General features: G+C 40.3%; 1 protein-coding gene across 1 annotated transcript in view; it reads left to right on the forward strand.

Moving 5' to 3' along the window:
* AMFR (autocrine motility factor receptor) overlaps positions 1–22,051 on the forward strand; it is a 50,989-nt gene that overhangs the window by 13,008 nt on the left and 15,930 nt on the right. The window contains 8 exon segments of the mRNA XM_021097092.1: positions 2,612–2,776; positions 4,353–4,505; positions 7,585–7,625; positions 7,784–7,916; positions 9,475–9,608; positions 10,858–10,968; positions 19,455–19,645; positions 21,718–21,821. Coding sequence (XP_020952751.1) covers positions 2,612–2,776; positions 4,353–4,505; positions 7,585–7,625; positions 7,784–7,916; positions 9,475–9,608; positions 10,858–10,968; positions 19,455–19,645; positions 21,718–21,821 — 1,032 coding nt within the window.

The following is a 22,051-nucleotide window of genomic DNA, read 5'->3' on the forward strand; positions in this document are numbered from 1 at the left end:
CAAAGCACAGGGAACAGGGATGTTAAGTGACTTGTCCAAAGCCACACAGCAAATAGATGGTGGAGCGAAGGTTCAGAATCAGGGTACAAAATGTTCTAGGTTTACCTCAAGTTTTCTTGCCTGAGATCTGGAAACAGACATTCACCAAGGATTCCTGGTTTGTTCTATTCTCTGAACAAAGGATGTATAGTCAGAGTACAGTGTTTTAAAGTTCTCAAAATAATTCTTTAAGTAGTCATGTTATCAGTTTGTTCCACATGTAGGCTCAATTATTTCTGTTTTTATTCTGCATTTAGGTTCTTTTATTTCTGTTTTTATTCAATTTTGCTTTTCTTTCTGTTTTAAGTTTTCGAATTTGCGAAACATTTACATGGTTCAAAAGTATATATGAAAGTATACCTGGAGTTCCCATTGTAGTACAGTGGGTTAAGATCTGTCTGCAGCAGCTCTCATTGCTGCAGAGACAGTGGTCCCCAGCTTGGCACAGTTCATTAAAGGATCTGGTGTTCCCACAACTGTGGTTCGGATTCAGCCCCTGGTCTGGGAACTTCCATATGCCAAGGGTATGACCATTACAAAATAAAGTATACTTAGGAGCCATGTTTTCATCCTTATCCTCTGCACTCCCACAGATAGCTTGATTATAGTAATATTTTTTTTTTTTTGACTTTTTGCTATTTCTTTGGGCCGCTCCCGCGGCATATGGAGGTTCCCAGGCTAGGGGTCGAATCGGAGCTGCAGCCACTAGCCTACACCAGAGCCACAGCAACGCGGGATCCGAGCCGCATCTGCAACCTACACCACAGCTCACGGCAATGCCGGATCGTTAACCCACTGAGCAAGGGCAGGAACCGAACCCGCAACCTCATGGTTCCTAGTCGGATTCATTAACCACTGCGCCACGACGGGAACTCCTAATATTTTAATATCTATTGGCTTGATGCCCCTCATTGCCCTTTTTTTCTCCCAAGATAGTAAAGATTTTTAAAACTGGCAGGCTCAGTGGGTTAAGGATCCAGCATTGTCACTGCTGTGGTGCAGGTTGGATCCCAGGCCTTGGAACTTCCACATGTCGCAGTCATGGCCAAAAAAACAAGTAAACAAACAAACAAACAAAATAGGAAAAACCCCAAAACCTGGACATTCTCATTGTACAGTGAAGTAGATATGTGATAGTGTACAATTATATAGCTTCTTTGGAAATAAGGTGGGTGTTACGTATTAGAAATCACAACATTTGTAACCTTTGATTCTGTAATGCTGAGAAAAATAGAAACTCCCACAGAGAGATTCATTACAACATTTTCCAAATGGTGAAAAATTAAAAACGTTTCACTGTCCCCCTGTAAATACTAAAGTGGTCTCTTCAGTAAAGTTCTCACAATATAAGTGAAATAAAATTGTGCAAAAATCAATGTTGTACATTTAGGAAGAAAAATGCGTTAAAATGTTAAGGCATCATTTTTGTTTTATTTGTACTTTTTCATATGTTATTGATAATGGCTGGCAAATGAGCATATGTTATTTTTGAATCTTGAAGGATGTTAAAAAAAAAAAAAAAGAGTATCTAATCTTTTGTTTAAGAATCCTGAGAGCAGAAGTATTAAAAGTGATACTTGTAACTCTCACCATTCTTTTTTATTTTGTGTTGGAAGTATATATATTAATAATACGTAAGGTATTAAATTAACATCACTCCCACCCACCTTTTTTATTCCTTTTTGGCCACCCTGTGTCATGTGGAGTTCCTGGGCCAGGGATCATATCTGAAGTGCAGTTGTGACTTATACTGCAGCTGTTGCGACAGTGCTGGATCCTTTAACCCACTGTGTCAGGCTGGGGATCGAACCTGCTTCTTGAGGCTGAAGAGATGCCACTGATCCCGTTGTGCCACAGTGGAAATTCATATCATTCCTCCCCCCCTTTTTTTAGGGCCGCACATGGCATATGGAAGTTCCCAGGCTAGGGGATGAATCAGAGCTGCAGCTTGGGATCCTAACCTACTAAGCGAGGCCAGGGAATGAACCCTTCTCCTCTTGGATACTAGTTGGGTTAGTAACCTGCTGAGCTACAACAGGAATTCCCTATCACTACCCTCCCCCACGCTTTTTTTGTCTTTTTAGGGCTGTACCTGCAGCATATGGAGGTTCTCAGGTTAAGGATCTAATCCAAGCTGTCGCTGTTGGCCTACACCACAGCCACAGCAATGTGGGATATGAGCCGCATCTGCGACCTCCGCTACAGCTCCCGGCAATGCTGGATCCTTAACCCACTGAGCAAGGCCAGGGATTGAGCCTGCGTCCTCATGGATGCCAGTCAGATTCATTTCTCCTGAACCACTATGAGAACTCCCCTATCACTCCCTTTTTAGCGGCTAAAGTTTCATAACTGACTGAGGAATTCAACCCAAAGTCTATATATTACTCTCTAGGTTTTTTACCTTTATTCTTCAGAGGGCTCATTTTATTCTTTGCTTTCTATTTTCTTGTGGACAGTTGTTAGAAAGATGAGTATAGAATATTTTCTCCTTAAAAGCCAGTTTTTGTTATGTTCATCTCTTAAATGAGTTAGGTGTAATGGTACTCACCTTTATAAATATTTTTCTTTTTAGCACCTCAAAGACAAGTTTTGGAATTTTATTTTCTACAAGTTCATTTTCATTTTTGGTGTGCTGAATGTCCAGACAGTGGAAGAAGTGGTCATGTGGTGCCTCTGGTTTGCTGGACTGGTATTTCTGCATCTGATGGTTCAGCTCTGCAAGGACCGGTTTGAATATGTGAGTTTTATAGCCAAGCTCTTTGCCTGCTTAGTCACCCATTTGCCAGGTTTGTATTGTGTAAAATGAGTGAGTCGTGACATGGATGTGCAGGGTAGTTCTCCAGGGCAAGGCTCCTGGACGAGGTACCTACTCCCTGTTCTTAGGCAACTTTAGGCAGCAGCCAAGGAGTGCGGGATCAGTGGCCCCTAGGGAGGTGTCATTCCTCCCCGGAAGTCTTACATCGCCGCCCACCTGGGGCAGTTCACCTACACACACTGTTTTGATCACAGCACAGGGAAACCTTAATATGTAAACTGAAAAACTGCTCTCTTCCAAATGTTTTCTGTTCTGATCTCCTTCCACTTCCCCCCTTATTAGTCTGATTCTTGGAGTTTTTCTTTCTGACTAGTTAACATTATTTCTTTTCTTTTTTTGTCTTTTATCAGGGCCGCACTCTTGGCACATGGAGGTTCCCAGGCTACGCCACAGCCACAGCCACGTGGGATCCGAGCCACATCTGCAACATACATACACCACAGCTCACGGCAATGCCAGATTTTTAACCCACTGAGCGAGGCCAGGGATCGAACCATCCCTCCTCCTCATGGATGCTAGTCAGATTCATTAACCACTGAACCACGATGGGAACTCCAATTAATGTTATTTCCAGCCCTGGGCAAGGACTGCATTAGCCCCCATGGCTTCCTTGGTCCCTCAAGAAGAAGGTCCCTTTTCCACCTGGTACAAGATCTGCCTCAGCTTCAGATCAGAGTTATGCAGGTGAATCTTCATAAGATTAGTTAGTGCTTCCGAATTAAGCTCCTGGTTCCTGGGTAAATGGGCACCTGCAGTCCTCCAGGAGCTCAGTTAAACCCACTCCGCTACCCTGTTTGCCCCTTTTCTTACCCAGTCTTCCTGGACTAGGTGGTCCTTGTACCTCTGTGTGAGTTAACCTCAGTCTCAAAAGGCATAAAGCTGTTTCATCCCCCATCCTGGGTCATGAACTGGAGTTTCTAACCTCCCTAACTGGTGTGGTATCTACACCTTCCTGCTCAGGAGTCACAGCTCCTGGCCTTCTTTTCCATGCTGTTCCCTCTCCTTGCATACTATTAACATAGTATTATGATAGTAGTAAAACCACGCCTAGATTACATTTTAGTTGTCTTACCTGTGAACAGGCAAGGAAAGTCCTCCCAAGTGATTTAAGAGCAAGATTGAGAACGCAACAGAACATGGTGCTGTTCTGAGTCCTGTTGATGCTGGCAGGGAGAATTACCTACTTCTGGTAGATTTCTTTTAGAGGCTTATAATCCCTCTGGGAGGAAGATACTTGAGAATTTAAGATGAAAATATAATGTGTATTGTTTTGTAAATTAAATGATACAGACCTCAAAATATCAGCTTATATTCGTATTTGGGTTAGTTGGAGAATTTTGACCATCTGATAGAGGGATGTTTTCTATCCTTGCATTTGGCCATGCAGCTAAACGTGGACCTCCAAGCAAAGACACCAAGATTAACCTTGAGTTTCCCAGTCGGATTTAACACTCCCATCCAGAGGAATGAGCTTCCTTCTCCTGTTTTGTACTTTCAGCTTTCCTTTTCTCCTACCACACCGATGAGCAGCCATGGTCGAGTTCTGTCTCTGCTGATCGCTATGCTGCTTTCCTGCTGTGGGTTAGCAGTTGTCTGTTGTGTCACAGGCTACACCCACGGGATGCACACATTGGCTTTCATGGCTGCAGAGGTAAGTTGCATACACAGGCTTTTCTGATTATGTTCCTGTATATTTTAAAGGGAGCTAGAGGATTATTTTAACCCATGATGGATATCTGGTCTTTTATTTTATTATTTTATTTTATTTTTATTTTTTTGTCTTTTCTAGGGCTGCACCCATGGCATATGGAGGTTCCCAAGCTAGGGGTCTAATTGGAGCTGCAGCTGCCAGCCTATGCCACAGCCATAGCAACTTGGGGTCCATGCCACGTCTGCGACCTACACCACAGCTCACGGCAACGCCAGATCCTTAACCCACTGAGCGAGGCCAGGAATCAAACCAGAAACCTCATGGTTCCCAGTTGGATTCGTTAACCACCGAGCCATGATGGGAACTCCTGGTCTTTCATTTTAAAAAGCATTTTTTTTTTTAGTTCCTTCGTTTTGATTGGGTATTGATACTCAGTGTGCTTTTATGTATGTTATTTCATGTAGTCCTTGTACAACCTAACAAAAAGTACACTTGACTCTTGAACAGTGTGGGCTTGAACTGTGCAGGTCTACTTATATGTGGATATTTTTCAGTAGTAAATACTACAGTGCTACTCAGTCCCTGGTCAGATGAATCCACGAATGCAAAGAAATTGGATATGGAAGACTGACTATAAATTATATATGGATTAATGCCTGTATTGCCCAAAGGTCAAGTGTACTTATTTTTGCCAACATTTATATAGTGCCTGCTCTATGCTGGGGATTGTTCTAATGCTTTTCTTTTTCTGCTGTTTTTTTGGCTACACCCCCTGTGGCATGAGGAAGTTCCCAGGCCGGGGAACAAACGAGCCACAGCAGTGACAACACCAGATTCTTAGCCTGCTGAGGCACCAGGGAACTCCTGAGGATTGTTGTAAATACCTTTCCTATATAGCCTTATTTTATTATTCCTGTTTATGAATATGGGGAAACAGGCATGGAGGGTGAAGTGAATTGCTTAACGTTCCAAAGTGGCGAAAGTGGCACAATCCAAGTCCTGTGACTTCCAGATGGGAAGGATTTTCTCCTTAAGATATTATAAGCAATGATTGGTGATGGTTAACAAGGAAATACTCTATAACTGATTTTTTTTAGGTCATAAATTAAGATTTTACAGACTAATATAATGTAAACTATATTATTTTGAAAGAATAATCTGAGATATTCATGTATTGTTTTAAAATTTTTAAAACCTTTCTGAAAATGATTTCTGTTTAATAGAAATCATATTTTTTTGTATGTCCTTTATATTCAGTGACAATATTTGCTTTTTTCTACAGGCCAAAGACAGAATACATTTATCTTGCCCATAATTGCTATTAATAAAAAAATGAAGTAACAGCTATCTAATATCAATATCAGTAGGTAGCTCATATCAAAATGCTAGGTTTGAACTACTAATTGGGAATATATTAGAATAGGGTTAAAATTTATTTTGCTTAATAGCATTCACTATAGTAGCATAAGTAAAATTAGTAAAGAACATTTAAGTATTTAATGAAAACATTTGCAATCTTATTTGAATACTTATATGAAAAGCATATAAGTGTATTGCTTCTTGAAAGAATATATTTAAAATTTTATTTGACTTGTTAATTAGCTTGTTTTAGATATATTTTATTATAAATCATTTGAATGATACTATGTTTTCCTTTTTTGTTTTTCTAACTTTTTCATTGCTATTAGGCCAAACGTTGAAAAAGGTATACCTAAAAGTAAAGACATTTAAATAAGGTCTATTGGGTCATAGTACTTTTTTTTTTTTTTTGGTCTTTTTGCCTTTTCTTGAGCTGCTCCCTCGGCATATGGAGGTTCCCAGGCTAGGGGTCGAATCTGGGCTATAGCCACCGGCCTACGCCAGAGCCACAGCAACGCGGGATCCGAGCTGCCTCTGCGACCCACACCACAGCTCACAGCAACGCCAGATCCTTAACCCACTGAGCAAGGGCAGGGATCGAACCCGCAACCTCATGGTTCCTAGTCGGATTCGTTAACCACTGCGCCACGACAGGAACTCCCATAGTACATATTTTTATTTTAGTTCATTAATTTTTTAAGATGATTTATCATTTGACATTTTGAACTAAATCATATTTTTTTATTCATAGTGGTTCTCTTCTATGTAAAATATTTTCCATTTATTTTGGAAGTTCCCTGATCTTAAATATAAAGAATGTAACAATTTTATTCTGCTAGATTAGGAGGAAAATTTTCTTACTGTCAACTTTATAGTATAAAATACCGTGAGAGGCTTATTTTGGGACTGATTTCCTTCATTCTCTTTTGCTCTGCGCGAGTGAAGGGGGTACAGAAAGCATTATGAGAGAGGAGGTGTTCATATCCAGGATAGTAGTACCTAAACTGTACTTTGGGTATAGCCTGACCAAGTATTTAGACACCCTCTTAGGATAATCGGTTATGGTGACTTAATGCTGTATCAAACAGAATGGATTGTCAAAACTACTAGATTGAACTTCAGAATTGTGGAAGGCACCCCCAGAAGATGGACAGGTGTAATTGGTTGTCGCTTGTTAATAAGAAAATGCTCAATAAAAGTTGAATTTCTAGGTTATGAAAATATTCCCTGGAAACTAGAAGCACATAAAATAAAATGATTGGTAACTTGAACACCTTACTTCCCCCCCCCCTTTCAGTTTTAATGAGATATAATTGACATGAAGCATTGTGTAAATTTAAGGTGTCCAGCATAATGACTTGACTGACATTCATTGTGAAATGATTACCACAATAAGTATGATTTCATATTGATACCAAAAAAAAGTTTTTCCTGTGATGAAAGTTTTTAGGATCTCCTCTCTTGACAACTTTAAGATCTGCCATAAAGCACTGCTACCTGAGTCATAATGTTGTACATTCCGTCCCCACTACTAGTTTATCCTAGGATTGGAGGTATGTACCTTTTGACTGCCTTTCTCCAGTTCCCACAACCCCAGACAGTGAACAGCCTGCTTTTTCATTGAACTGAGAAATGTTTGTCTTTCATCATTTTGTAAAAATAAGTTTGGTCTGAGCAATCTTAAATTTTACTAAAAAAAAAAACTCTTTTTTTTTAATAGTCTCTTCTTGTGACAGTGAGGACTGCTCATGTGATTTTACGGTGAGTAGATATTCGAGAAAGAGGTGACTGAGGTTTACTCATACAGTTGATTTTAAATATAACATGTGTAAGATATATAATGTGACTATACTATATCATGTTTAAACCAAATTCAGTTGTAACAGTAAGTCATGAACATTCTTCTCTCTTCACCGCAGATATGTAATTCACCTTTGGGACCTCAACCACGAAGGGACATGGGAAGGAAAGGGAACATATGTCTATTACACAGATTTTGTCATGGAGCTCACTCTCTTATCCCTGGACCTCATGCACCATATTCATATGTTGGTAAGTTTTCCAGAAGGAGCTCTAATAGCTAAGTTTTTTTATAATTAGGAGCCCAGTTTGGTACATTAACAAGTGAAGCATTTATGGGTGACCCACCTAAAGATTATAAAAACAATCCTTCCTGGATTCATAAATTTGCCATCTTTATAATTAAACCAAAATCTTTATACTTAATTCCTCGTACTTCATTGTTTACATTTTACCTTGATGTGTAAGAAATCACCATGCCGAAAACCTGCTTCATTTGTTAGTACTTGAGTGATCTGAGAATGTGAGAATCAACATATTTGGTGGGCACTTCCTTTAAATCGCAAGCCTATCAAAGTAGCATTTAAAAATTATTGGGTTAAACACAGCACGTTTCTAAGTCTCCTTTTTAAAAGTAACTTTGAGGAGTTCCCGTCGTGGCGCAGTGGTTAACAAATCCGACTAGGAACCATGAGGTTGCGGGTTCGGTCCCTGCCCTTGCTCAGTGGGTTAACCATCCGGCATTGCCGTGGGGTGTGATGTAGGTCGCAGATGCGGCTCGGATCCCGCGTTGCTGTGGTGCTGTGGCTCTGGCGTACGCCAGTGGCTATAGCTCCGATTCGACCCCTAGCCTGGGAACCTCCATATGCCACTGGAGTGGCCCAAGAAGTAGCAAAAAGACAAAAAAAAAAAAAAAAAGTAATTTTGAAAACATGCTTTTAAAAAGAAGGCCCCCCCAAACAGATGTCAAAGATAACTGTTGATGTTTTTATTTACTGCTTCTTAAAATATTCAAATTCATACATTTATAAATTAAGGTCACGTAGTGGGCATATAGTTTAATTTTTTGTAGCTAATGTATTAAGTACATCTTTCTATGCTAGCAACAATCCTTCTAAATCATTTTGACACCTTTAAGATAAAAATTCCATGACATAGAGGTACAATGGTTTCATTAACCAACCCTCATAATGAAGTGTTTACATTGTATTCAGGTTGCTACTTCACATCTTTACATAATTTTTTGGGGTCGCATAATAGCTTTTTTAAAGTTTTATTGAAGTATGGCTGATTTACAAGGTTGTGATAATTTCTGCTGTAACAATAGTAGGTTTTTTAAGTACTTTTATCCTCTTGTTTACTTAAATATTATTTTCGCATGTAATTGATCTTCAAGGTGTTATATGGAAAATGTAATGAGGGATGTAATTATATTTTATAATAAATATAATTAATGACTATATCATATTACGTTATGTGAGTTTACAATATAACTAATCATCTACTGGGCACGTTGTCCATTTCTTGATTTTCTTTTTTAATACTTGCCTGGATGGAGATCATTTTGCATAAAGCTTTTACAATTTCTGATTAGTTCCTCGGGAAAGATTGCTGGTGATGGAATGACTAGGCCAGAGAGCATGTACATCATTTAGGGTCGTGAGATGAATATGTGCATTTGCTTCCTGAAAGATTGCTCCAGTTCACTTTGATCAACAATTGAGAACTTCCGTTGCATACCTTACCCTCAGCTCCAGCAAGTTCACATTTATTTTTATTGTGTGTTTTTTTCTCTTTCTCTCTTATTAAGTTATTTGGCAACATCTGGTTATCTATGGCCAGCTTGGTCATCTTTATGCAGCTGCGTTACCTATTTCATGAAGTACAGCGTCGAATCCGCCGGCATAAGAACTACTTGCGAGTAGTTGGGAACATGGAAGCCAGGTAAGTAAGCACAAGTTCATGTGCCCACATGGACCCATTATTGATCTTTCATCACAAATCCCAGGTTATTTGAGAACCTCTCGTAAACTGTTGATAAGGGTGAAGAGTATAGGCTCTGGAGTGAGACTGTCTAGCTGTGAATCCCCGCTTAGTTGCTGTGTGATTTGGGGCAATTAACTTACCTCTCTGTGCCTCAGTTGCTTAAGTCTAGGGATGATAGTAGAACCTACTTCCTGAAACTGTTGGGAGGATTCAATGAGATAATAAACATAAGGTACTTAGATTGGTACTGGGTACATAGGACATACTCGGTTAATATTAGGTTCTTTTATTAGGTCATTATTTTTATCATCGTTATTATAAAATGAAACTTACCTTGGGCTTCTGCCCTTTTTGTTCCTTACACATGGACACACACACACTCTCTCTCACACTCTTAACCTCGTTGTAGGAGGCCACTCACTTGCTGTCCTGAGGTTAAACCAAGCCTGAAGGTGTGAGATTAACAGATATCCTATTTGTGTCCAGGGAACAGTTTGTTTTCTGAGGGGATCTTAACTCCTCTGATTACCCAGAAATGTTTGTTTGTTTTTTTTTCTTTTATCTCTGTTTTATTTGTTTTGTTATTATTATTTTTTTAATAGTTATTTCTCCAATACATTTTCTACTGTACAGCATGGTGACCCAGTTACACATACATGTACACATTCTATTTTCACACATTATCATGCTCCATCAGAAGTGACCAGACATAGTTCCCAGCGCTACACAGCAGGATCTCATTGCTAATCCATTCCAAAGGCAATAGTTTGCATCTATTAACCCCAAGCTCCCCAACCACCCCACTCCCACCCCCTCCCCCTTGGCAACCAGAAATCTGTTCTCTAAGTCCATGATTTTTCTTTGCCATGGAAAGGTTCATTTGTGCCATGTATTAGATTCCAGATATAAGTGATACCATATGGTATTTGTCGTTCTCTTTCTGACTCACTTCAGAAATATTTGCTTAAATCATCGCTAATAGGAGCCATTGTTAAGACCAAGTCAGTTTCTGTATAAGGTTTCTTACTTGCTCTTTGGGCTCTGAAGAGAACGGAGGTGTAATGTTGGGTGGAGATTTTTTACTGAACATGGTTCCTCTGTGTTGTTGGAAAGGTCAAGTCTATGAAGTGGTGCTCGGTATTTGTGTGTGTAATTGACAAATATCCCTGCCAGGCATGTTTTTTTTTTTTTCTTTTTTTTTTTACAGGTTTGCAGTTGCAACTCCAGAGGAGCTGGCTGTCAATAACGATGACTGTGCCATTTGCTGGGACTCAATGCAGGCTGCAAGGAAACTGCCTTGTGGACATCTTTTCCACAAGTAGGAGCTTCATATAGGGCCACATGGGACTGGTGTTCTGTCCAGGGCACATGGGTGCTTTTTGCACCCGGGCTTAAGACCAGCCTTAGTCAAGGAGGTGGGGACATGCCCTCAGACTGGCCATGGTGCTGGCACTGAGTGGAATGGAGAGCTTGGGGGTGTCTTCCTTATTCCTCAGTCTCTTCCCTACATAGCAGGACTGTACCGCACTCACAGCTCACCATCTTAATTTCCAGGCGCGTCAGCTGTCTTCATGTCCTTCTCCATTTAAGCTCTGAGATACATAGGCGATACGCCTGTAAGACTTAAAGGGGTTGGGGAATCCTTGCTTTCAAATAGCTTATTCGCTAATTGGGATGAGAATATATAGTTTTGCATTTTACACATGCCCCAAAGCAGCATTAAAAACACATATCAGGGAAATGTGCTGAGATGGGGACCAGACCAGAAACTAGTATTGAACAGTCCAGAACTATGACTGTTATCAGAGGTTGTTACGAAGTGAGATCTTCTGGAAACCTTCACGACTGGACTAGATCTGTATGTGGTGCGGGGAGTCCCGTTGTCTCTGAGTTGTAGTCCTCAGTGTCTTACCTCATGCATTTTTAGAGCTCTCACAGGAACTGTGTCTCTTTAACCCCAGTCATTCTCTGTATAGATTGGAGATTTTGGGTGTTGATGAACCCTTCTGGCCTTTTGCATCTGTGGTCAATTTCACACGATGAGAAAGTTAAAATCTTTACAGCTTTAATCTTCCTTTCCTTATTTAATATGCTCAAATAAATTTTATTCTCCTTTTTAATATTAGAAGGGCTTTAGAACTGAAGTATCAGTAATTCAGTAAATTTATTATTCTAATGTGCTAGGTGCTGGGTAACCCGAACCAGGGAATAAAATCAAAATGACAGATACAGTCTTTGCTTTCACGAAGCTTTCAGCCTAATGAAAGAGACAGACATGAATTAGCCAGGCACGTTTATGAGAGTATGTGGATAAATTGAGATGAGTGCTCTAGAGAAAAGGAACATGGTCCTTCAGAGCTTGTAACAAAGGAATTGGACCCACACCTGGAGAAAGTGACTCTGGCTGATGAATAGGAGTTGAGTCAGCAAAAGAAGGGATCGGGTGGAAGAGTGAGACGGGGAATATTTTCGTAGCAGGAGGGCATGTGCTGTATTGAAGGAGTTAAAGAGAGCTTGAGGCTGGAACTCAGATGTCAGAGGGGGTGTGGTGTTTGCTGAGGCAGGAGAAGCAGGCAGGAGCGATCCTGCAGGGACGTGAGGGCCATTGAAGGTTTTAAAGTTGGGGTTCAGGGTCAGGTCTGCAGTTTGAAAAGATGAAGGGGGCAAGTTAGTAACAGCTGCAGGAGTTCAGATGTGCGCTAAAGGGGTGTGGACTGTTTGTAGAAGTGGAGCTGGAGAGGAGTGCACAGATTTCGTGAGAAGGGTTAGAAAGCGTGTGGGGCTCAGCTGGCCGTGGGAAAGCTGAGGCACAAAAGTCAGGGATTCTCCTCGTTGTGCGGCTGTGCGTCTAGGTGGATCGTGCTGCTGGTTGATGAGCTTGGAGGACCAGGAACCCACAATCTCATGGTTCCTAATCAGATTCGTTTCAGCTGTGCCACAATGGGAACTCCTCAAATGTAATTTTATTATGGTAAAAAATATATACATAAAATTTAGCACTAACCGTTTTTTAGTGTACAGTTCAGTGGCATTAAATGCATTGACATTGTTATGCAACCATCACCGCCATACATCTCCAGAACTTTTTCATCTTCCCAAACTGAAACTCTATACTCATTAAACAGTAACTTCCCATTTTCCCCTCTCTTCCAGCCCTTGGCAACTACATTCTGTTTTCTGTCTCTGAATTTGACTTCTGTAGTACAGGTATACATCATAACAGGATTTGTCCTTTTTATGTTTGGCTTATTTCACTTAGCAGTATCCCTTTGTGTGTATATATCACGTTTTGTTCATTCATCTGTCAGTGGACATTTGGGTGGTTTCTGCTTTCGGGCTATTGTGAATAATGCTGCTGCAAACATGGGTGTAAAAATATCTTTTCAAGACCCTACCTTGAATTCTTTTGGGTAATACACCTAGAGGTAGAATTTCTCAAATAATATAGTGATTCTGTGTTTAATTTTTTGAGGGACCACCACAGTGTGTTCCACGGTGAGCATACCATTTTACATTCCAACCAGCAGTGCACGAGGCTTTCTTTCAGTTTCTACACATCCTCATCAGTTCCTTGTAACTGCCAGTTTTTTAGATTTCTTTAATGACCAATGATGCTGGCCATTTTTTCACATGTTTGTTGGCCATTTATATGTCATCTTTGGAGAATATTCAAGTCCTTGGCACACTTTTAAATTGGATTGTAGGTCCTTCTGTTGAATTATGAGTTCTTTGGGTTTTCTAGATACTAAACCCTTATCAGATGTATGATTTGCAGAAATTTTCTCCCAGTCTGTACGTAGCTTGTTGTTTGATTTTCTTGGTAATATCCTCTGATCCACACATTTTTTTTTTTTTTTTCTTTTTGGCTGCCCCAAGGCATATGGAGTTCCTGGGCCAGGGGTCAGAGATCCCAGCTGCAGTTGCAACCTATGCCACAGCTGCAGCAATGCCAGATCCTTAACCCACTATGCCAGGTTGGGGATTGACTCTGTGTCCCACCACTCCAGAGATGCTGCTGATCCCTTTGTGTCACAGGGGGAACTCTATCCATGCATGTTTTTAATTTAAAAAAGTGACTTTATTGAAGTTTAGTTGATTTGTAATGTTAATTTCTGCTATATAGTAAAATGATTCAGTTATACATATATGCATTCTTTTTCATTATGGTTTATTGCAGAATATTGAATATAGTTCCCTGTGTTATATAGGAGGACCTTGTTGTTTAATTTTTAATTAAATCTCGTTTACTTTTTTTTTTGTCACATTTTTTAGTGTCACATCTGAGAATCCTTGCTAAATCTGAGGTCATGATGATTGATTTTTTTCCTGTGTTTTTTTCCTAGTGGTTTTATGGTCATTGATCCCTTTTGAGTTAATTTTTGTACATGAAGTGAAGCTAGAGATCCAACTTCCTTCTTTTGCTTGTGATTGTCCAGTTGTCCCAGGACCAGTTATTGAAGAATCTACTTTTTCCCTATTGGTCATGGCACCCTTGTCAAAATCATTTGGCCATGACATTTGGGTTTATTTTTGGATTTTTTTTTTTAAGTTCTATCCCATTGGTCTATATGCCTGTCTTTATGCCTGTACCATGTTGTTTTGATTACTATAGCTTTGTAGTAAGTTGAAATTGGGAAATGGTGAGTCTTTCAACATTTTCTTTCTTTCTTTCTTTTTTTCCTTTTTCTTTTTAGGGCCATGTCCGCAGCATATGGAGGTTCCCACACTAGTGGTCGAATCACAGTTAGAGTGCCACAGCTGTACTGATGCCAGATTTAAGTGAGCTGCCTGTGACCTACACCACAGCTCACAGCAACACTGGATCCCTAACCCAATGAGCCTGGCCAGGGACTGAACCTGCATCCTTCTGGATACTAGTTGGGTTTCATTACTGTTGAGCCACAACAGGAACTCCTCAACATTTTCTTTTTCAAAATTGCTTTAGTTATTTGAGGCTCTGTGCAATTCTATATAAATTTGATTTTTTTTTTTTTTTTTTTTTTTTTTTTTTGGTCTTTTTAGGTCCGTACCTGAGACATAAGGAGGTTTCCAGGCTAGGGGTTGAATTGGGGCTATAGCTGCCAGCCTATGCCACAGCCATAGCAACACCAGATCTGAGCTGCATCTGCCACCTACACCACATTTCACTGCAATGCCAGATCCTTAACCCACTGAGCTGGGCCAGGGATTGAACCCGCATCCTCATGGATGCTAGTTGAATTGGTTACTGCTGAGCCACGATGGGAACTACTCAACATTTTTTTTTTTTTTCAAAATTGTTTTGGTTATTTGAGGCTTCGTGAAATTCTATATAAATTTGAGGAGGCACTTTTCTGTTTCTGCAAAAAAGGCCATTGGGATTGAATAGGGATTGCTTTGAATCTGTAGATTACTTTAGTAGGAGGAGGATTACTGTCTTAACAATATTGTCTTCCAAGTCATGAACATGAGATGCCTTTCCTTTTATGTAGATCTTCTTAAATTTCTTTGAACAATCTTTTACAGTTTTTTATGTTGTCTTTCATCTCCTTGGTTAAATGTATTCCTTGGTATTTTATTGTTTTGGATACTGTTGTACACTTATGACATAATGGAAATTCCCAGGGTAGAGGTTGAATCAGAGCCACAACAGCCCCGGATCTGAGCTGCATCTGTGATCTATGCTGCAGATTGTGGCAACGCTGGTCCTTAACTCACTGAACAAGGCCAGGGATGGAACCTGCATCCTCATGGATGTTGTTGTTTTTGCTTTTTAGGGCTGCACTCACAGCATATGGAGGTTCCCAGGCTAGGAGTCGAATCGGAGCTACAGCTGCAAGCCTGCGCCACAGCCACTGCAACTCGGGATCCTACACCACACACCACAGCTCACGGCAGTGCCAGATCCCCCACCCACTGAGCAAGGCCAGGGATCGAACCCACATCCTTTTTCTTTTTTTTTTTTTTTTTTTTTTTTTGTCTTTTTGCTATTTCTTTGGGCCGCTCCCGCGGCATATGGAGGTTCCCAGGCTAGGGGTCGAATCAGAGCTGTAGCCACCAGCCTACGCCAGAGCCACAGCAACACGGGATCTGAGCCGAGTCTGCAACCTACACCACAGCTCACAGCAACGCCGGATCCTTAACCCACTGAGCAAGGGCAGGGACCGAACCCGCAACCTCATGGTTCCTAGTCGGATTCATTAACCACTGCGCCACGACGGGAACTCCCGAACCCACATCCTATGGATACTGGTTGGATTCGTTTTTGCTGTACCACAGTGGGAATTCTTATGTTGGGTTCTTTTTTTTTTTTTTGTCTTTTTGTCTTTTTGTCTTTTTGCCATTTCTTGGGCCGCTCCCATGGCATATGGAGTTTCCCAGGTTAGGGGTCTAATTGGAGCTGTAGCTGCCAGCCTGCGCCAGAGCCACAGCAACGCAGGATCCAAGCCATGTCTGCGACCTACACTACACCTCACAGCAATGCCAGATCTTAACCCACTGAGCAAGGGCAGGGATCGAACCTAGTCAGATTCGTTAACCACTGCAGCACGACAGGAACTCCTTATGTTGGGTTCTTAACCCACTGAGCCACAACGGGAACTCTGGAATTGTTTTCTTAATTACCTTTTTGGATTGTTTATTGCTAGTGTGTAGAAACATAACTGATTTTTACTGCCTTTTATTGCTCCCTTTTATTATGCAGCTATATTAAATTCATTCATTAGCTCTGCAATAGTTTTATGTATGTATATTCTTTAGAGTTGCTATGTAATATATGTCATTTGCAAATAGAGATAGTTTTATTCTCTTTTTTATTTCTTGCCTAATTTCTCTGTCTAGCACTGCCAGTAAAATGTTGAATAGCATTGGTAAAATGAGCCTCTTTGTCTTGTTCCTGATCTTAGAGGAAGAGCTTTCAGCCTTTTACAAACATTGAGTATGATGTTAACCTGTGAGTTTTTCTTAAGGGCCCTTTATCATCTTAATGAAAGTTCTTTTCTGTTTCTAATTTGCTGGATATTTTTTCCAGAAAAAAGAAATTTTATTAAATGGTTTCTCTGCATCTATTCAGATTATCATATGGCTTGTTTTCTTTGTTATATTAATGTGGTGTGTTACATTGATTCATTTTTTTTATGTTCAACCACATTTGGATTGCTAGGATTAAATCCCACTTACTCATAGAGTAATCTTATTGATGTGGTTTTGGATTCAGTTTCTTGGTATTTTGTCGAGGATTTTTGCATCTATATGCATAAAAAAGATTTGTCTGTAATTGTCCTTTTTTTGTGGTGCCATGTCTGAATTCGTTATCAGGGCAATGTTGACCTCCTCGTATGTGTTAGGACATTTTCCTTCTTATATTTGGGAAAAGTTTGACTAGAATTGAGGTTAATTCTTTAAAATTCACCAGTGAAGCCATCTGGTCCTGGGCTTTTCCTTTTGGGGAGTTTTTTTTTGTTTTTTGTCTTTTGACTGGTTTAAGCTGTTACATAGCTCTGTTGAGATTTTCTGTATTGTCTTGAGTTAATTTTGGTAATTTTTGTGTTGCTGTGAATTTGTCCATTTTATCTACATTATCTAATTTGTTGAAGTACATTATTTCTAGTATTCTGTTATAATCCTTTTAGTTTCCATAAGGTTAGTAGTAATAGTCACACTGTCATTTCTGCATCTTCTTTTTCTTAGTCTTGCTAGAATCTGTCAGTTTTGTTGATCTTTTCAGAGAACCAACTTTTAGTGTCATTAATTTGTTATATTGTTTTTCTACTCTCTGTTTCATTTATCTCTGCTGTGATCTTTATTATTTCTTTCCTTCTGCTGACTTTGGGTTTCATCTGCTCTTTTCCTCCTTCCATAAGTTATAAAATTAAGTTGTTGACTTGAAATCTTTTATCTTTTTAGGCATTTTCTAGCTATAAATTTGCTTCTCAGCATTGCTTTTGCTGTATCCCATAAGTTTTGGTATGTGGTGCTTTTGTTTTCTTTTGTCTCAGAGTGTTTTCTAATTGCTCAAGCGATTTTTTCTTGACCTAGTGGTTGTTTAAGAGTTAAAATTTTAAAACACTCGCCTGCCTGGGAGTGAGTGAGCAAACCATTGTTAAGATTTCTACTTGGTTTGCTTTACTTTATAGCTTTGGTTAGCGGATGGAGCTGGATTGTATGATGGTTATCTATGACAAATTCATATTTGTTGTAAAGCTAAATGTCTAGATTTCACTAGACTACAGCTAGGTAATTTATTGCTGTAGAAGATGTCTTTGCAAGATTTCGGAGTCCAATAAATATTTAATAACATTGAAGTGTTATACCTAGAGGGAGAAGAAGCACAGGCTGTTATTATTATTATATAGAAAAATATCTGAAGTTTGATTTCTTTACCTGTGAAAGTCTAGCCTTTTTAAAATGCAACTGTATCTAACTAGTTATACTCACCTTGCAGTTTTTAGGTTATTGTATTAAGTGTGGGGAACTTGTGCAGAATATGAAGTAAATTTAGATTTGCTTATGAAAAGCAAGCAGCTTTATGGAAGGCAAGGATATTACGGACTTTTGTAGTCCCATGTAATGCTGATTTTTACTAGAGGTGTGATTTAAGGGTGTTCATAAGGGGAAATGAACTTTTAAAAAATAGAAGTATTTGGCTAATGGTTACGTGATCACAAATAGGAATTATAGTTAATTTATTTCAAAATGTGGTAGAGCTGGGTGTACACATTCATTACTTGGGAACATTACTGTCATATACTCTTCTGGCAGAGAGATAATTAACTAGCAGCTTCATCTTGGCCTCTGGGAAATGTTTGGTACTTAAGTTCCATTAAATTGCTAGAGACTCTCCTGTGTCACCTTATAATGTGCACATGTTCCCAGACATTAAAAAAAAGAAAAAGAAATTCCCTCCTGGCTCAGTGGGTTAAGGATCCATTGTTGTCACTCCTGTGACTCAGGTTTGATCCCTGGTCTGCAAACTTCTACATGCCATGGGTGAGGCCAAAAAAAAAAAAAAAAAAAGAAGAAAGGACACAGAGGAAATGAGCACTTTTATTCAGTGTCTCCTTGAGCTCTTAGAAGAACCATAATCTGTTATGGGCTGGAAGGCACCTTGAAATCTTAGAAGGATAACATATTATTACAAGTTGGGAAGAAGACCTTGGAGATGACTTTATTCAATGTTCTCTCTCTCTCTCTCTTTTTTTTTTTTTTTTTTGTATGCTTGCTTTTAAAGGGCAGCACAGTATTTATTGAGAGACTGCCTTAATTAGGACATTGTCATTTCCTGAAAGAGGGTAAAGAAGCATCCAGCTTCATTAGGAAAACGGAATATAAATAAAAGAGGGTTGAAGAAGTTGAGATTGTGGATAAGCCAGGTGAAGAAGCAAGTCAGGCTCTGAGGGGATGTGATCACCTGATAAAAAAGTGATGCTACCAGTGGATGGGGAGGGAGGTCTTATCGAGTAAGGGTCCTTGAGAGGTGAGCTGGAAGGAAAGGAGCTGTAGTTGGAGAGTGAGACTTTGGAAAGAACGCCAAGGATGTGGATTTTAAGTTAGTCAAATAGAATTGGAAAGGAAGATGATGAGCCACGTCTTACTGAAGAAGGGTTGTGACCAGGAGCTTTATAGATGACCACACATGCCGACAAATTAATGTTAAAGCAGGATACGCCAGAAGTGTATTAGAGTGAAGTAGGGCAAAGAGGTAATGTCAGCAGTGTTCCTCAACATTTAAATCTCACCATGGTAAATAGAAAGTAAAACGGCAACCATTTTCAGTAACTTCTCACAGCATATGCTAAGGATATCTTATTTTGGATTTTTTGGTAGCTCCTGTCTTCGTTCCTGGCTAGAACAAGACACCTCCTGCCCAACATGCAGAATGTCTCTTAACATTGCTGACAACAGTCGTGTCAGGGAAGACCATCAAGGAGAGAACTTGGATGAGAATTTGGTTCCCGTAGCTGCAGCCGAAGGCAGACCTCGCCTCAACCAACACAATCACTTCTTCCACTTTGATGGTTAGTTGGTTTCAACTTCTAAAACCATGCCCAAGGGGTTTTCTTGAAGCCCTTAGGAGATGCTGTTTTAATTATAACTTTTTCTGTATGGGCCAGTTTAGTATTATATTCCAGTTTTAATTGAAAATGTTCAATTGATAGCCCTGAGGGGTTATTCTGTGCCAGGCATTTTGCTAGATTTACTGTGAATTTGGTGGTTGCGGGGGCGGGGTAGATGGTAGGGGAGGTGGAAGTAGTTAAAATTGAATCAACCAGGCCTGCAAGGAGCATGTTTAATCAGTTTAGTAGTTGCTAATAATTTATTGCTTTGGCATAATACTTGGGCTTATAATGAAAATTCATTAAGTAGCCTTTCCAGTGAGTACCAGAAGCAGAATTGGAGCCTGTTTCTTTGCCCATAAAATATGAATATTCCACCTTCCAGAATATTGAAAAGAGTTGTAATAAAACGGTACTTAAAATTAAGGACATGGACACCATATCAGAGGCTAGTTGATCATCCTTCTTTAATTCACATTTCGTTGGGCTGTTGTTGATTTTCATCAATTCCAATATCATTAAATTCTCTGAGTTCATATTTCTTATTATATGGTCCCTGGACTATTTGTTAGGAGGAGTGCTCTTCAGATCTCTGATTTGAGTTTCCAAGGGTGGAGCACAGAAGGAGTGATGACACACTGAAATCCCAGTAGAAAGGACCAGAAGAGGGGAGTCGGGTCTCTGAGAGGAGGGGGTGACGGCTGGCTGGGCTGGGCTGGGCTGCTGGACAGGCGCACAGGGGCTGCCTTGTGTCTGCTAATTAAGGGTCTACCATGTAAGACTTCTGAAATAGGTCTTGGATGTGGGTCCTGGCTATGTCATCTTATTCTATGAATTATTACTAAAATCTTAGTCAAAATAAAGGCACCTTTGTTTCTCCCTAGTTAAGTACGTGAAATAAGTATCCAGCTTTTTATCAGGCACAGTCTGTCAGGCAAGACCTTTGGGATGTGAACTTAATTTATGTTCTGGGCCTCAGTGCTTCGTTGTGAAGAAAAGGAAAATTCTCCTTAAATGTGTGATTGATGTGGAGTCGTTTTACTGCCGACACCTGGTGGCGGCGTATCTTAGGATCCCTTTTCCTTGGGAAATGGCAGAAGCAACAGATTTCTTGGTACCAGCAAGCCACAAGCCTGTGTTGTAGAACCTGCTGAAAAGTATTTTGCATTGGAGTTCCCGTTGTGATGCAGCGGAGATGAATCCGACTAGTATCCATGAGGATGTGGGTTCAATCCATGGCTCTGCTCACTGGGTTAAGGATTCGGCATTGCCATGAGCTGTGGTGTAGGTCCCAGATGAAGCTCGGATTCCAAGTTACTGTGGCTATGATGTGGGCTGGCAAGTGTAGCTCCGATTCAGCCCCTAGCCTGGGAGCTTCCATATGCTGTGAGTGTGGCCCTAAAAAGCAGGGGAAAAAAAAAAAAAAGAATTTTGCATCAGGAGTTCCCTGGTGGTGCAGTGTAGCCAAAAAAATTTTGAATCAGAAAACTAAAGTCTTTAAACTAGATTATTAAGTAGAAAATACTTAATGAAAATTATTGTGAAAATGATGTCTCAAAATGAGTAGTATTTGTAGTGTGAAAGAGGGGAGCAAAACCTCATCTACTGCAGCAGCTTCGGAGCCCTGAAAACACTCAGAGGGATTGAGTGTGTGTGGATCCAGGGCCACTGGAAAGCAGGAAAGCCCAGTGGTGCGGTGTTCTGGAACTGACTATCTGGCTTCCAGTTCTGGCCAGCGTGATTAAATGCTTTGATCTTGGCAAGTTGTCTAAATTCTGGGTGCCTTGGGGACTGACAAGAGCTTTAGAGTCAAAACTCTGAGAAGAGTAAAATGGGAAGAAGAAGAAGAATGAACCCATGTGTTTTAACTGGGATTAAAGGAGCTAATCCACATGGGATACTTGGTCAAAAGGCTTGGCGTAAAGTTAAGCCCTCAGTGACTCCTAACTGGTACCAGAGAGCGGCCGACTGCAGAGTATATAACATGGAGAAGGAGGTCTCTGAAACTCGTGCTGGATTCTCGTTTGTTCTAGGGTCCCGGATCGCAAGTTGGCTGCCGAGTTTTTCCGTTGAAGTGATGCACACCACCAACATTCTAGGCATTACGCAGGCCAGCAACTCCCAGCTGAACGCTATGGTAAGCTCCCTGTTTTGGGGGGTGATTGATGGTGGAGAGAGAAGGAAAAGCATGAGAGCCTGTGCAGTGTGTACACATGCAGTACCATCGACTAAGATGCCCCTGAAAACCTGCTGTTCTTCTGCAGCAGAGCGAGGCCAAAGGGGTCATACGTGTGTGTGTGTGTGTGTGTGTTTGTGTATACATGTACTTGCTTATTCCTCTCCAGTTAATCAACCACCTCTACTCTG

Source organism: Sus scrofa, chromosome 6, assembly GCF_000003025.6.
Source record: "Sus scrofa isolate TJ Tabasco breed Duroc chromosome 6, Sscrofa11.1, whole genome shotgun sequence".
Classification (NCBI taxonomy): domain Eukaryota; kingdom Metazoa; phylum Chordata; class Mammalia; order Artiodactyla; family Suidae; genus Sus; species Sus scrofa.